The sequence below is a fragment of the Phyllobates terribilis genome, unplaced genomic scaffold (genome assembly GCF_046119375.1).
Source record: "Phyllobates terribilis strain yellow unplaced genomic scaffold, ASM4611937v1 Scaffold_4__5_contigs__length_816908805, whole genome shotgun sequence".
Lineage (NCBI taxonomy): Eukaryota > Metazoa > Chordata > Amphibia > Anura > Dendrobatidae > Phyllobates > Phyllobates terribilis.
In genome coordinates this window covers 102,665,615-102,682,762 of record NW_027362764.1, presented here as the reverse complement: position 1 = coordinate 102,682,762, position 17,148 = coordinate 102,665,615, and the positions used below count along the sequence as shown (strand labels likewise).

General features: G+C 43.2%; 1 protein-coding gene across 5 annotated transcripts in view; it reads left to right on the top strand.

Moving 5' to 3' along the window:
• The window catches only part of PFKP (phosphofructokinase, platelet), a 115,200-nt gene that overhangs the window by 81,488 nt on the left and 16,564 nt on the right, over positions 1 to 17,148 (top strand). For 2 of the 5 annotated variants that reach the window (XM_073677645.1, XM_073677643.1), the window contains exons 14-16: positions 17 to 87; positions 223 to 310; positions 15,553 to 15,705. In XM_073677645.1, coding sequence (XP_073533746.1) covers positions 17 to 87; positions 223 to 310; positions 15,553 to 15,705 — 312 coding nt within the window. Of the gene's footprint in view, positions 1 to 16; positions 88 to 222; positions 311 to 6,721; positions 6,875 to 15,552; positions 15,706 to 17,148 lie in introns of all 5 variants that reach the window. The other 3 variants (XM_073677644.1, XM_073677642.1, XM_073677646.1) reach the window with 2 other exon arrangements.

Genomic DNA, 17,148 nt, shown 5'->3' with positions numbered 1-17,148 from the left:
TTTGTTTATTTTTAAGATTAAAGAAATAAAGTGGGGAGATGTTGGCGGCTGGACCGGCCAAGGGGGATCTCTCCTGGGCACCAAAAGGTAATTTTCACTATGTCATTTTGTTTTTCATATCTGTTATATGAGATATAATTATAAGATGATATTTTCTTTAGAAGCATTGCTGGGAGGGTTTGCAGATAGTGCAGTAATTCAACATTTCTTTTCACATTTCAGAACTTTACCTGCAAAATATTTTGATCAAATTGCTGACCAGATACGTGCTCATAGCATCAATGCTCTGCTTGTTATCGGGGGGTTCGAGGTACATGTCTATCTACTCATGAATTATTCATTTCTTTCTTTCTTCCTTCCTCATAGTTTGCATTTCCTGCTTCATTACTATTTTAAACATATGCCTAATAAATAAGGCTATTTATTCAACTGGTTACCTTAAAAAGGATCTACATTAATATATACATGAGAATGACATAAATAACAATTCTTTTTTAAATGTCTATATTTTTTGTTAAAGTTCCTTGGATCCTACTGTCAGCAGAATACTAGGAGGAGAGTTATCAAGAGAGAGAAGTTTTCTATAAGAGAGAGAACCTTTCCTATAGACAATCTCTCCTATAGACAACCTATAGAGGTTTTATATAATACTAGATGGTGGCCCGATTCTAACGCATCGGGTATTCTAGAATATGTATGCGGCAGACCGGGCGCAATCAGCAGAGCGGTGTTTAAATTTGGCGCCAAAATCGCTGATTGGTCGCGGCCGGCAACTGCGACCAATCAGCAAAGCGGTGTTTAAATTTTGCGCCAATAATGCTGATTGGTCGCGGCCAGCGAACGTGACCAATCAGCGGAGCGGGGTTTAAATTTTGCGGCAATAATGGTGATTGGTCACGGCCCCGACCATTCAGCAGAGCGGTGTTTAAATTTGGCGGCAATAATGCTGATTAGTCGTGGCCGGCAATTTGGCGCCAACAATGCTGATTAGTCGCGGCCGGCAACCGCGACCAATCAGCAGAGCGGGGTTTAAATTTGGCACCAAAATCGCTGATTGGTGGCGGCCGGTGGTCGCGACCAATCAGCAGAGCGGGGTTTAAATTTGGCGCCAATAATGCTGATTGGTCGCAATCGCCGGCCGCGACCAATCAGCAGAGCGGTGTTTAAATTTGGCGCCAAAATCGCTGATTGGTCGCGGCTGGCAACCGCGACCAATCAGCAGAGCGGGGTTTAAATTTGGCGCCAATACTGCTGATTGGTCGCGGACGGCGACCGCGACTAATCAGCAGAGCAGTGTTTAAATTTGGCGGCAATACTTCTGATTGATGTCGGCCGGCAACCGCGACCAATCAGCAGAGCGGGATTTAAATATGGCGCCAATACTGCTGATTGGTCACGGCCGGCAACCGCGACCAATCAGCAGAGCGGGGATTAAATTTGGCGCCAATAATGTTGATTAGTTGCGGTTGCCAACCGCGACCAATCAGCAGAGCGGGGTTTAAATTTGGCGCCAATACTGCTGATTGGTCACGGCCGGCAACCGCGACCAATCAGCAGAGCGGGGTTTAAATTTTGCGCCAATACTGCTGATTGGTCGCGGACGGCGACCGCGACCAATTAGCAGAGCGGTGTTTAAATTTTGCGCCAATAATGCTGATTAGTCGCGGCCGGCATCCGCGACCAATTAGCAGAGCGGGGTTTAAATTTGGCGCCAAAATCGCTGATTGGTCGCGGCCGGCGGCCTCGACCAATCAGCAGAGCGTTGTTTAAATTTGGCGCCAATCTCGCTGATTGGTCGCGGCTGGAGTCCACGACCAATCAGCAGAGCGTTGTTTAAATTTGGCTCCAATCTTGCTGATTGGAATCATCTAGCGTCCGCGACCAATCAGCAGAGCGTTGTTTAAATTTGGCGCCAAGCTCGCTGATTGGTCGCGGCTGGCGTCCGCGACCAATCATCACAGTAGTGTTTAAATGTGGCGGCAAGATCGGTGATTGGTCGCGGCCGCTATTTAAATGTGGCGCCCAAATCGGTGATTGGTCGCGTGCGGAGAGCGCGACCAATCAGCGAATCGTATTGGTGAGGACCGGGGAGCGGAATCGTATTAGTGAGGACCGGGGAGCGCCGCTGCCTGTGCGGCTACTTCTGCTGCGAGAAGCTGGGAGATCAGCGACTGCTCGCAGCAGAAGTATCCCGACCCGCAGCGCCGCTCCCTGGTCCTCCCTTGACACCCTAGCCGCTGATGTCCCCACAGTATCCGCATGGTGTTACTAAGGTCCGGACATTTGTGTTAAAAATCGCTGATTGGTCGCTGGCGCTGCCCGCGACCAATCACCGATTTGGGCGCCAAATTTAAATATTGGCCGCGACCAATCACCGATCTTGGCTCCACATTTAAACACCGCTGTGCTGATTGGTCGCCGACGCTGGGCGCGACCAATCATCGATTTTGGCGCCACATTTAAATAGCGTCCGCGACCAATCAGTACAGCGGTGTTTAAATGTGGAGCCAAGATCGGTGATTGGTCGCGGCCGATATTTAAATTTGGCGACCAAATCGGTGATTGGTCGCGGGCAGCGTCCGCGACCAATCAGCACAGTAGTGTTTAACTTTTGTGGCAAGATCAGTGATCAGTGATTGGTCGCTGAGCTCCGTCTCGCAGATGAGCCGCTAACTGCCGCCATCTTTTTTCAGAAATCCCGCGGCGCTGATTTGCCGCTGCTGGACCAATGAGCGACGCGGGATTTCCTGAACAGACAGACAGAAAGACAGACAGACAGACAGACAGACAGACGGGATATGACAATTATATATATAGATAAGGAGTTCTCTGTAGGTGGGCTGTCTATAGGAGGAGCTGTCTGTAGGTGAGCTGTCTATAGGAGGAGCTGTCTATAGGAGGGACTGTGTAGGTAGGCTGTCTGTAGAAGGAGCTTTCTGTTGGTGGGCTGACTATAGGAGGAACTGTGTAGTCAGGTTGTCTATAGGAGGAGCTGTCTGTAGGTGGGCTGTCTATAGGAGGAGCTGTGTAGGTGGACTGTCTATAGGAGGAACTGTGTAGGTGGGCTGTCTATAGGAGGAGCTGTGTAGGTGAACTGTCTATAGGAGGAGCTGTCTATAGGAGGAGCTGCTTGTATTTGGGCTGTCTGTAGGTGGAGCTGTCTGTAGGTGGAGCTGTCTGTAGGAGGAGCTGCTTGTATATGGACTGTCTATAGGAGGAGCTGCTTGTAGATGGACTGTCTATAGGAGGAACTGTCTGTAGGAGGAGCTGTCTGTAGGTGGAGCTGTTTGTAGGAGGAGCTGTCTGTAGGTGGGCTGTCTATAGGAGGAGCTGCTTGTATATGGACTGTCTATAGGAGGAGCTGCTTGTAGATGGACTGTCTATAGGAGGAACTGTCTGTAGGAGGAGCTGTCTGTAGGAGGAGCTGTCTGTAGGAGGAGCTGTCTGTAGGTGGGCTGTCTATAGGAGGAGCTGCTTGTAGATGGACTGTCTATAGGAGGAGCTGACTGTAGGAGGAGCTGTCTGTAGGTGGGCTGTCTGTAGGAGGAGCTTTCTGTAGGTGGGCTGTCTGTAGGAGGAGCTTTCTGTAGGTGGGCTGTCTATAGGAGGAGCTGTCTGTAGGAGGGGCTTTCTGTAGGTGGAGCTTTCTGTAGGTGGGCTGTCTGTAGGAGGAGCTGTCTGTAAGAGGAGCTGTCTGTAGGTGGAGCTTTCTGTAGGTGGGCTGTCTTTAGGAGGAGCTGTATGTAGGTGGAGCTGTCTGTAGGTGGGCTGTCTGTAGGTGGGCTGTCTGTAGGAGGAGCTGTCTGTAGGAGGAGCTATCTGTAGGAGGAGCTGTCTGTAGGTGGGCTGTCTATAGGAGGAGCTGTATGTAGGTGGAGCTGTGTATGTGGGCTGTCTGTAGGAGGAGCTGTCTGTAGGAGGAGCTGTCTGTAGGTGGGCTGTCTATAGGAGGAGCTGCTTGCAGATGGATTGTCTATAGGAGGAGCTGCTTGTAGGTGGGCTGTCTGTAGGAGGAGCTTTCTGTTGGTGGGCTGACTACAGGAGGAACTGTTTACTCATGTTGTCTATAAGAGGAGCTGTTTGTAGGTGGGCTGCCTATAGGAGGAGCTGTCTGTAGGGTCTTTAAGCGGACTGTCTATAGGATTTCCTCTCTGTAGGTGGGCTGTCTGCAGGAGGAGATGTCTGTAGGAGGAGCTGTCTGTAAGTGGGCTGTCTACAGGATTAGCTGTCTGTAGGTGGGCTGTCTATTGGAGGAGCAGCCTGTAGGTGGGCTGTCTATTGGATTAGCTGTCTGTAAGTGGGCTGTCTACAGGATTAGCTGTCTGTAGGTGGGCTGTCTATAGGATTAGCTGTCTGTAGGTGGGCTGTCTACAGGATTAGCTGTCTGTAGGTGGGCTGTCTATAGGATTAGCTGTCTGTAGGTGGGCTGTCTATAGGATTAGCTGTCTGTAGGTGGGCTGTCTACAGGATTAGCTGTCTGTAGGTGGGCTGTCTATAGGATTAGCTGTCTGTAGGTGGGCTGTCTATAGGATTAGCTGTCTGTAGGTGGGCTGTCTACAGGATTAGCTGTCTGTAGGTGGGCTGTCTATAGGATTAGCTGTCTGTAGGTGGGCTGTCTATAGGATTAGCTGTCTGTAGGTGGGCTGTCTATAGGATATTCTGTTTCTCAGAATGAAATAATTGCAGCTTTGAGGCAGATTAAAAGGAGAGTTGACCATTGAAGTTTATAGGAGTAACATAACAGCAGTCCACCTTATATATTAATAGAAGGGTGAGCAATTAATTTTGAGAGACTGTGATTGTTGTCGAGGGCCAAACCAATAGGCTGAAATTAATTCTTCACACCATTAATAGTAACATATTAATTATCATTATTATTTGGAATTAATATTATTTGTATCACTTAATATTGAGCAGAATTAAGTATGATGAATCGCTGCTACTGCTAATATTTGTAATGATAGGGTTAACCTGTATTCTATGCTGTAGCAGTGAATCAATACCATATAATTTATTTTTATTAAGTTTATGAATCATATTCTCCTGTTATTCAGCCTTTGTACCTTAATCAACAGTTCCCCCCACATAGTATGATGTCCACACAGCCCCCCAAACAGTGTGATATCCTCACAGCCCTCCCCACACCCGGTATGATCCTCACTGCGCCCCACACACGGTATGATGATCCTCAATGTGCTCCACACACGGTATGATGATCCTCACAGGCCCCTACACGGAGTATGACCGTGCTCACAGCCCCCACACATGGTATATTGGTCCTCACAGCTATTCATACATGGTATGACAGTCCTCACAGCTATTCACACATGGTATGACGGTCCTCACAGCCCCCTACACGCGGTATGATGGTACTCACAGCCCCCTACACGCGGTATGATGGTACTCACAGCCCCCTACACACAGTATGATGGTGCTCACAGCCCCCACACATGGTGTGACGGTCCTAACAACTCCCACACATGGTATGATGGTGTTCACAGCCCCTCACACCGGGTATGACGATCCTCAATGCCGCTCACACATGGTATGATGGTCTTTACAGGTCCCTTATGCACGGTATGATCCCCCACAGCACCCACCACACACATTAAGATGGCTACCATTGCCTTCCACACAGTATGATGGCCCTCATAGCCCCCTAAATACATTGAGCCCACACACAGCTCCCCTATTTACAGTAGGATCCCACACACAGCTTCCCCATATATGGTATGAGCCCACACACAGCTACCCTATATTCATTATGAGCCCAGACACAGCCCCTGTATATACGGTATGAGCTCACACACAGCTCCCCAAATGGTATGATACTCACATTTGTCACATTCACACATTAAAAAAAGAACATACTCACTTTGCTCCCTTTGCTGTATGCACCTAGGCTCCGCACAGCACATGCTATGCAGTAACATCATTGTCTCTGCTTTCTCAGTCACAAATGTTGAACAGTGGAAGAAGGAGCCGGCGGCTCCCTCCTCCACCATTATATTCACTGCTATTTTGAGGATGCAGATAGTGCTGAAATCGGGATTCCCGATGGAGGAGAGCGCCTGCTTGGTGTGGCCCTTGTGCCACTGTTTTAAGCCCTTTGGTTAGCTCGGTCCACGGGCTGGACAGGAACAGCCAGAAGTCCAGATGTGGCCCGTGGGCCGCACTTTGCCCAGGTCTGTATTAGTGTAAGTCCTTTAAAGGTGAACCTGCATTTTAATGATAAAATAGCCTACGAGTGCAAATTTGAGCATTTATATTAAATGCTTTACTTGTGAGTAAATCATATTAATTTTTAGCAGCCAAAGACTAATGTCACATCACATTTTTGATGTACACATAGCTTGTGTCCTTGGGTCACCATATTGGTCTCCATTTGTAGACCAGAAATGTGATGTGATCAGAGCCTTTTACTGCTAGGTTTTGTCATTTAGTGTGTTAGCGAACATGTTTTATTGTATCCATTTCTGAACATGTTTTATTGTATCCATTTCTGAACATGTTTTATTGTATCCATTTCTGTTTAGTGTTATGTTTTAAAATGTTTTGTCTTTAATGTTTAATTTTACTGTGTGTAGTGGTTCCTTCCCAAGTGTATCTGTGTGCTGTGGTAGAAATGGCTTCTCCCCATGGTCCGCTAAAGTTTTTAACCCCACCACCTACAACGACTGTGTCTTCTTTTTCCTCCCTACACCGTGCTTGTGCCTCCCAGGCCTACCTGGGACTGATGGAACTGACTGTTGCCCGAGGGAAATATGATGAATTCTGTATCCCAATGGTTATGGTTCCTGCCACTGTCTCCAACAATGTGCCGGGTTCAGATTTCAGCATTGGCGCAGATACTGCTCTGAACACTATAACCGATGTAAGTTTAATGAGACTCATTTGAGTGCACTTACTTAATCCACAAACCACTATAATCCGAGGCTCGTGGTTTTATTTATCAGAGCAAAGAATCCACATCTACAAACAACTGCTCAGGCGTGGTCTTAGTTCCTACAGATGGAGCAGACCTTAGTTTATTTAGTAGGGCACTAGGGTGGTGACTACACCTATTCAACCTATTATATGTATATATATGTATATATATTTCAGTGGATGTAAATACTTTTATACCTTTACATGAGAATAGTCATGATACTGATATTTCTGGATACACCAAACCAAGCTAGCGGAAGGAAATAATAATTAAAAAAATATATATCTTACAACCACTAGAATTCCACATAAGTGAAGCTAAACTGTGAAGCAAGCAGATTTAAAGCGTAACCAGTGTTTTATTTTTTTTTATTACATAAATTAATAGTACACATGAAAATAAGAAACTTTCTAATATATCTTATCAGATAACTTTGATTCCTTCTCCTCCCAGATTGATTTTTCAATCTCAATTTAGGGGTAAGATCTGTATTCCATGAAGACAGATTTTCCCATTACTGAGATAATAAATGGTAGTTGTTGCTGCTTTTAAAATTCTGTAGAGAGAGGATGAGGGATGAGCTGGAGTCAGGCACAGATATTCTGCTGCAAGTGCTCCTGAAATGACAGTAGGGCTATGTTCACATATCATGGTTTTTCTGCATTCATTTTCTGCAGCAAAACCTGATCTCTTGCCAGGAGGTTGTTCAGGATTTTTGTTGCTGTTTTCTTCCTTTTTTTGGTGCGTTTTTTTCACTGTCCTTTTGTCTCTGTTATACATGTATATAACGTTCAGTGAAAAAAAAAAATCTAATTTTGGTTTATGTGGAAAAAACGCTGAAAACTTGACACCTGCGTTTTTGGTGCGTTTTTTTTTCACCACCCATTACTTCCAATGGGTGAAAAAACACTGAAAGAAGTGACATGCTCTATTCTGCAAAAAACATGCAAAGCACAAAATCCTGAACTAAACAAAAGCATGATGTGTACATGAGATTTCTGGAATCTCATAGACTTTGCTGGTACTGCAAAACACAGCTGGAAATTTGCATAAAAAAAAACATCAAAAAACACTGAAAAAAACAAGATGTGTGAACATAGCCTTACGGCTCTCAGTGGAACTTTATGAGCACCAACTGTCATCTCCTATCTCAGTAATGGGAAAGTCTATGTTTGCTGAAGACAGATTTTAAGCATGTATTGAGAATTTAAGGCTAGGGTCACACCACCGTATTTTCTCTCATACGAGAGAATTGGCCCGATTATGCTAATAACACTCTGCTCAAATTTTGATCCGAGTGTGATCCAATTTTCTCGAATGAGGAGAAAATGGAAGAAAAAAATGTCTGCATCTTCTCCATTCTATCAGTCTGTGAAAATAGGACTTCATTCGTATGTTATCTGAGTGCTGTCTGATTTTTCTGACGGACCCATTGATTTACATGGCCAAGTGAGATTTGAATATGGGATGCAAATTGTGCATGTTGTGCTTTTTCTACTTGGACAAAATTGGTTCGAGGAAAAGATCTGACATGTACATGGCCTTATAGAATAATATTGGTCTGAGTGCAATCCATCTGCAGGAGCCATAACAATGAATCAGTTCAGGAGAAAGACGTGGATTTCTCTAATGAGATATATAAAACAGCGGTTACTCTTTAAAAGAGTATTCTCATCTCCAAGATTCTATCCCAATATGTAGTAGGTGTAAAATAATAATATTAGCAAACAACTCCAATTAGAAATGTCATTCAGTTCTTCTGATTCGCTGTTGCTTACTCCATGTGCAGAGGGCATTGCAGTAACTTAGGTATCCATGGTTACGACCACTAACAATTAACTAACTCTTACTATATGAGTGGTTGAAATCATGGATACCTAAGCTGCTGCAATGCCCTGCACACGGGTTAAGGGGCATAGCGAATCAGAAGAACTATACTACATTTTTTAATTGGAGGTATTTGCTAATATTATTGTTATTACACCCACTACATATTGGGATAGGGTTTTCGAGATGGGAATATCCCTTTAAGCTTCATTCAGACATCTTTGAAACACAGTCTGAGTGCGGACCACGATATACGGACTGGCTGCTGGTCTCCTAAACTGAACTTGACACCCTCATAGGCATATATGATGCTGTCAAGTCTGGGTCAGGAGACTCGCGGCCAGTCCGTGTATAGCAGTATGCACTCGGACTGTGTACGTCTGAACGAGGCTTTATGGTGAAGACTCCAAGAACTTATCCTATGATATGTGGGCCAACAATGTGTATAAGTGAACGGCCCATTTTCAAAAATCTATTTGGCTGATTTCCTAAAATAATATCTGAATTTGTAAATTTAGTTCTTTGCAAACTCTGATAAATAAATCCACAGGTTCCAACAACTGCAGGTAAGTATTGCATGCTGCATGCTGCCGCTTACTGCTGTTTGCACTTTATTTAACCCACTCTGTTCCTTGCTGCTCATTGTCACATCATGACTGCACGTGGCTTGTAGCGTCAGCTTAGTAGACGTCTAGACTGCTAGCTCCTGCGTAGTGTCTATTTGCTGCGGCTTAAACGCTTGCAATCAGTAGAGCCAATGAATGCTGCTTGGTGGCATTCGGATATAGCGATCCTGTCAATGGATATAATGCTGTGACTGTAGTGAGTGAGCGGCTCATAATCACAGTAAACAGCATGGATCAGTGCAGACATTCCAGCTACGACTTCTCCAGGATCCTCCATTACCTATTCCCAGCCTGAGCTTAGAGCTCCGTCAGTAAGGCGGCTGCACCGACAAGGTTACCATGAGTGATGAGCATCCGGGTCTGATCCTCTGTACAAATGGTATTCATAGTCCAAGTCCAGGGATCCACAAGCCTGTTATTGAGACATGTTTTTGGTCCTGGACCTACATTGGAGTTTTTTTCAGCATTTTCAGCAGTTTTCTTTTTGGACACTATATTTACAAAAAGCCCTTAAAGGGAACCTGTCAGGAGCTTTAGGTCACTAGACTACAGACAAGTTCACACATACCTTCCTGGCTTCGTTTTAATAAGCCTGCCCCATAGTGCTATTTTCTTTCAACCTTTCATAGAATCTGTCGGGAGCCTTAGGGCCACAAACTAATCACATGGCTGGGAAGGATAGGAAAGACAAGTTCACGCATACTTTTATGGCTGCAAATGGATATTCCATCGCTGATAAAAATCAACTTTATGCAAATGAGGCTGAAAGTGCAGCGAGGGCGGGGTAATTCCCTGCTAGTGCATTGATCTTCCACACTGCTCCTTGCTTTAAATCATCCTATACAGTGCTGGCCAAAAGTATTGGCACCCCTGCAATTCTGTCAGATAATACTCAGTTTCTTCCTGAAAATGATTGCAATCACAAATTCTTTGGTATTATTCTCTTCATTTAATTTGTCTTCAATGAAAAAAACACAGAAAGAATTGTCCTAAAGCCAAATTGGATATCATTCCACGCCAAACCTAAAAAAGGGGGGTGGACAAAAGTATTGGCACCCTTTGAAAAATCATGTGATGCTTCTCTAATTCGTGTAGTTAACAGCACCTGTAACTTACCTGTGGCACCTAACAGGAGTTGGCAATAACTAAATCACACTTGCAGCCAGTTAACATGGATTAAAGTTGACTCAACCTTTGTCCTGTGTCCTTGTGTGTACCACATTGAGCATGGAGAAAAGAAAGAAGACCAAAGAACTGTCTGAGGACTTGAGAAACCAAATTGTGAGGAAGCATGAGAAATCTCAAGGCTACAAGTCCATCTCCAAAGACCTGAATGTTCCTGTGTCTTCCGTGCGCAGTGTCATCAAGAAGTTTAAAGCCCATGGCATTGTGGCTAACCTCCCTAGATGTGGACGGAAAAGAAAAATTGACAAGAGATTTCAATGCAAGATTGTGTGGATGGTGGATAAAGAACCTCGACTAACATCCAAACAAGTTCAAGCTGCCCTGCAGTCCGATGGTACAACAGTGTCAACCCGTACTATCCGTCGGCGTCTGAATGAAAAGGGACTGTATGGTAGGATATGCAGGAAGACCCCACTTCTTACCCCAAGACATAAAAAAGCCAGGCTGGAGTTTGCCAAAACTTACCTGAGAAAGCCTAAAAACGTTTTGGAAGAATGTTCTCTGGTCAGATGAGACAAAAGTAGAGCTTTTTGGGAAAAAGCATCAACATAGAGTGTACAGGAAAAAAAAAGAGGCATTCAAAGAAAAGAATACGGTCCCTACAGTCAAACATGGTGGAGGTTCCATGATGTTTTGGGGTTGCTTTGCTGCCTCTGGCACTGGACTGCTTGACCGTGTGCATGGCATTATGAAGTCTGAAGACTACCAACAAATTTTGCACCATAATATAGGGCCCAGTGTGAGAAAGCTGGGTCTCCCTCAGAGGTCATGGGTCTTCCAGCAGGACAATGACCCAAAACACACTTCCAAAAGCACTATAAAATGGTTTTAGAGAAAGCACTGGAGATTTCTAAGGTGGCCAGCAATGAGTCCAGACCTAAATCCCATAGAACACCTGTGGAGAGAACTCAAAATGGCAGTTTGGAGAAGGCACCCTTCAAATGTCAGGGACCTGGAGCAGTTTGCCAAAGAAGAATGGTCTACAATTCCAGCAGAGCATTGTAAGAAACTCATTGATGGTTACCGGAAGCGGTTGTTCGCAGTTATTTTGGCTAAAGGTTGTGCAACCAAGTATTAGGCTGAGGGTGCCAATACTTTTGTCCGGCCCTTTTTTGGAGTTTTGTGTGAAATGATCAATGATTTGATTTTTGCTTCATTCTCTTTTGTGTTTTTTCCTTGCAAGCAAATTAAATTAAGAGAATAATACCAAAGAATTTGTGATTGCAATCATTTCCAGGAAGAAACTGAGTATTATCTGACAGAATTGCAAGGGTGCCAATACTTTTGGCCAGCACTGTAGGTTTGATGAATGTCTGCAGTAGACTTGCAGCACTGATAAGAGGTCAGTCAGCCACACAAAGCAGGGAATAATGAAGAGAATCGGTGCACAAGCCAGGAATCAGCCGCCCTCTGTGCACTTGCAGCCTAATTTACATAAAGATGCCTAGTTGATTTGCTCAGCGATGCACTATCTATTTGCAGCCAGTAAGATGTTTGTGAACTTGTCTTTTAGTATCTCACTCAGCAATGTAATTAGTTTGTGGCCCTAAGGCTCCTGAAAGATTCCCTTAAAGGTTGAAAAATAAAGAAGCACTGAGGGGTAGGTTTAATAAAACCAAATAACTAGATGAAAAATAGTTTTTGTTGCCCATAGCAACCAGTCGCATTGCCGTTTTCATTTTATCAGAGCAGTTTAAAAATAAAAGCTGCTTTATGATTGGTTAATATGGGCAACGAAGACAGTAGGCCTCAGTTCTCAAAAGAATCGAAAAGAAAAACTTTGTTGTTCATAGCAGCCAATCGCGGCACAGCTTTCATTTTGTATTCTGCTTTTGAAAAATGAAAGCTGCGCTGTGATTGGCAGCTATGGGCAACAAAGACAGTTTTTTCTTTTCGATTCTTTTGATAACTGAGGCCTACTGTTTTTCTTACCCATAGCAACCAATTACAGAGCAGCTTTCAGTTTTCAAAAGCAGAATATAAAATGAAAGCCGCCCTGTGATTGGCTGCTATGAACAACAAAGACCATTTTACTTTTAGACGGTTTGATAAATCTGTCCCTAGTTTTATATTTTCTAGCATTATCACACAGGGCAATCTCTGGTACTCGTGCTTCTTTAGTAACTGCAAATCTAAGCTGACTCTCTTTTGACCGTGCTGGTATGCACAAATATAAAATAATCCACCTGCATAAATCCTATGACAATGAAGTTCTATCCTTAAAAGCATCTATGGATCCTCCGTGAAGTCAGATAAGATTTTTTTAACCCTGATTCCTTGGTGTGCAATCAGAAACTCATCAACAATCCATACCAGCACACACAAACACTTTCTATCGCCGCCTGTGCCCTTACTTTCGCTACTTTACCCCAAACATATTTATATATGGATGCGAGCGGCATTTATGCATAAATATATAGCTTATGGAGGATACAAATAAAGTTAAAAAATGCTCCATAATGCACTTTTCTTGCTACTAAAATTCTTACTAAAAATCTTAACTGGACACCCAGAAAATAAAATCACTAATTTTTATTACGAAAATAAAAACTTTTTTACTCTTTTTAATGAGAAGTATTAAAATTTATCAAGATAAAAGTAAAACAATCGATCTTTCACTTCGAGGATGAGTAAAGAGTTAAAATGAGATGATTAGAAAAGTAAAGATGGAAAGAAATGGATTATGTGAGAGGCATTGGGCAATAGCTGAGCTGCGTGATCATTTAGGCATACGTGTCAGACTCTGGCAGGATATTCGACTGGGTACTGGGCTTCATTTTTCCTGGGGTGATGGTACGAGGAATTGAAGACTTTCAGCTGGGTTCTCTAACAGATTACATCTGTTTGTGGGATCATTAAAGGGGTTTTCCCCCAAACAAAAGTTCATTTTAAGCAATAGATCTTGGAATAATAATAACTTCCACAATTGGATGTGTTTAAATAAAATGTCCCTGTGCTGAGATAATCTTATAAATGTTCCCCTGCTGTGTGCTGTGTAATGGCTGTGTCTGACCGTGTAGGGACATGGTCTGATCATACCACATCTCCTGAACAGGATATATTGATTAAAATAATCTTTTGTTCGTGGGAAAACCCCTTTAAGTTAGTATATGCCTCACTTAATTGCGGGTTGCGGTTGACTTTGGGATGCCACATTCCCTGGGACCTCAACCACCCAGCTGCACAGGTAAAAAGTGCGAAGGGGACACAGCCATTCAGCCTCTTCCTTCTTAGAAACTGTAGAGAACCTAGAGTTTGGACCTCCGGTGATCATCAAAGAGGTGTCTGCACGTTTTTACATTTGGAAGTAGTGCTATATCTGTACAAGGGCTTGTACCACAGTAAATATATGTTTTAGAGGATCTAATGTATATAATTCATATACTGGTGGACACAGATAGAAAAGGGCCCGTGTGCAAGAACAATATATGGGCCTTTTGCAGTCCAAGAGTTCCTAAAAATGCAAAATTGCACCTGCTTTGGAGATAGAAATGGGCCCCCTTACTTCTTGGGCGCCTGTGCAGTTGCACGGGTTACACCAATGATATGTCCTCCCCTGAATTCATATATAAACAGACTAAAAGTGCATTGGGGACATGTTAGTGGAATTTGACTGCTTCTTTCAAGTGCATTGACACAACCCCTGTGCACTTCCAGCCTTATTTGCACATGGCATCTATAATAGGTTTTTCATGACTTGCACATCGAATATCAGGTAGAAAGGAATAATTTTTTATAGGGAGACCAGTGACTATACAGCAATACCTCTACTTCTATATGTAAAAATATGTTGACAGGTTCCTAGCAATATGCCATCACTCACTAAGATGAGAGAACCCCTTTAATCTGACCAGGTCCTCCAACCTGTAGAATAGAGTAACATATAGAAAGGACATCTTTGAGCAATTGGGCACTTAAAAGCCTCCCTTGATTCATCAAGACTAGTGTTTTGCATGTTATTCTTAATGAAGGTTGTACTGGAGTTAGATGCGCCATATCCATCAAGAGGAGTGTGCCTGTTAATGAATTTGGTGCGTTTCTCAGCTGCCATGTGTCATCGATGCTGTCTCTTCATTCTCTCAGGAACAGTAGAGGGCCTAACGTTTGGACCCCCCTCGATTAGTAAAGGGTTATTATCACATTAATAAGTTATCGCCCATCAATAAAGTACGTGATAACTTGGGCTGCAACTGTTGGGACCCTCCAGTGATCAGCAACTGGAGTACATTACTGCTATAATGTATTGGCCATGCACCCTCCCCCCTGAGCTGGATTGGCATAAATATGGCAAAAGTCTCAATAATTTTGCTACATTTCAAAAAGCTTTGAGCCACAATTTTATCAAAAACTGATGACTTGGGCAATAGTTTGTGCTCAAATTGTGCCGGTATTGCATTGTCTAGTGTCACGCTAATGGACACACAGTAGAGAGAAAGCTAAGTGCCAAGTGTCACCATGCCAAGATGCAATCATTCCAGCGTTAGCTTCATGCCAAAAATGAAATGAGTTGTGGATGATGCATAGACCTTCTCCTTCGGTCTTTAGAAACAGACCATTTTAACCCTTTACTCTTGTCCTCTGTTGCTGCCCACTAATTCATAAATTTTAATCTCCCTACTGTCTAAAAACTAACATCGCTTCTCCACTTCTGCTGATCTCTATGCTTAAAACATTGATCTTCTCACCCTTTAACTTTTTTTTTGCTCTGCATGGGGAAGTCTTCCAAATTTATTTCAGAACTTAATTGCGCCAATGCAACCCCAGTGCACTTATTTTTTTTTTTTTTTACTTTTTCCATCATTTGGACACTGCAGTAATACCGAACTTTACTGCAAGTTCTAAAGCATCAGCTAAGGTCCTGATAATGGCTAAAAGGATACTGAGATCCCATGCCTTTGGGAAGCCAAACCTCCCACCACACAGAAGGAGCCACTAACGCACTTACATTAACTACCCACTAAACACATATCCATGCTGCCACTGCAGGCTTTTGAGAGTATGCAGCAGTTAGCTGAAGCTCGGGGCACTTATGAAGAGTTTTGCATCCCCATGTGCATAGTTCCTGCCACCATTAGCAACAATGTCCCTGGCACTGACCTAAGTATTGGCGCTGACACTGCACTCAATGCCATTATGGAGGTAAGATATATTGCTTTTTTAAGACTGTTCATCGCTGAACTCAATTCTGTTATATGTCACTTGAATGACTTCGCTACGAAATAATCTAATTTATATTTTTCTGCAGGTTCATTAGATGAGATGTTTTTATAGCATTGTCTAAAACAGTCCTGGTTTTCTGTATTCTCGAAATATTGGAGAAATGTAATTGCTGGTGTGATTGGCAGCTGCTCAATACAAGCTTTGTCTACTGTTTAAAAGGAACCCAAAACGCTATTAACCTGTAGATATGGGGTTAATATGCAAATTAATCCCAATACTATGCTATCCAGCCTCTTTACTGAAAGTGTGGCTACCGGGAGGAAATGAACTTTATTCCTCTCGGGATTTGCCGGCTTTCAGTCATAGAGGCGTGCCCAGATGGACAACAGTCGCCGCTTACTACACAGTGAGCCGCACTTTGATTGACAGCACGTTTTACAGTACATCTGTGCAGAGTGAGCTGTCAATCAGTGTACTGGGGCGCTCTTATAGCCGCCAATCATAATGCTGTGAGCCGTGACTGTAACTGCTCCGTGCACGCTTCCTTAACTGAAATCCGGTGGCTATCGGGAGGAATAAAGTTAATTTTCTCCCGTTAGCTACGTTGTCAGTAAGGTGGTAGCATTGTAACCCTATTAACCTATAGATTAACCCTGTATCTGGAGATTAATATAGTTTGGGGATACGATAGGATAGGTTCCCTTTAAATTGAGCTTTTATGTCAAAGGTATTTAAAAAAAACATTTTGATAACTTTTTTAATGTAAAGTAGCCCCAGTAGAAAGATTTCTATTTTTTTAAATACAAAATGTGATATGAAAAATTGCCAAACTTTAAAAAAAAAATACGTTTACAAATGTCTGATTTAAACAATAGATTATTTTAGATGACATTCACTTTAAGCTAGTTGTGTATAAAGGGGCCCATTGTGATGCTGTAGTCCATGGTCCTACATTAAAGAGGTTCTCCAACTATGGCAAGTTACTTAGTAATTGTTGGGAGCACAAACACAAAATTTATGAGAACGGAAAGGCCTCTATTTTTTCTGCACAGGACCTATAGAGGACCGGCACTGTGCAGTGAAAATACTAAAGGGTCAAGTGAGTGGGGCTGAGTTGCACAGCCCTTAAGTGGTTGTGGCACTCACTGTACATGGAAAAATTCAGAAGAAACCACAGTGGTCCACACAGCACCATGACCCTTTTATTGTACCAATCACTGAAGTCTCAACTGAGTAGTATAATAGTACATGCTAGTAGTGATATGATGGCACTTGGCTGATTAACTCTTTAGTCTTGAGCCACTTTTGCTAATTGGTGCAAATAATGACAACCACAGTCTCAAAAGTTGGTATTGGTCCCTAATTAAGCTGCCATATAATACATTTTCTTTCCAGTATACTATTATTACATTTACAAGTATA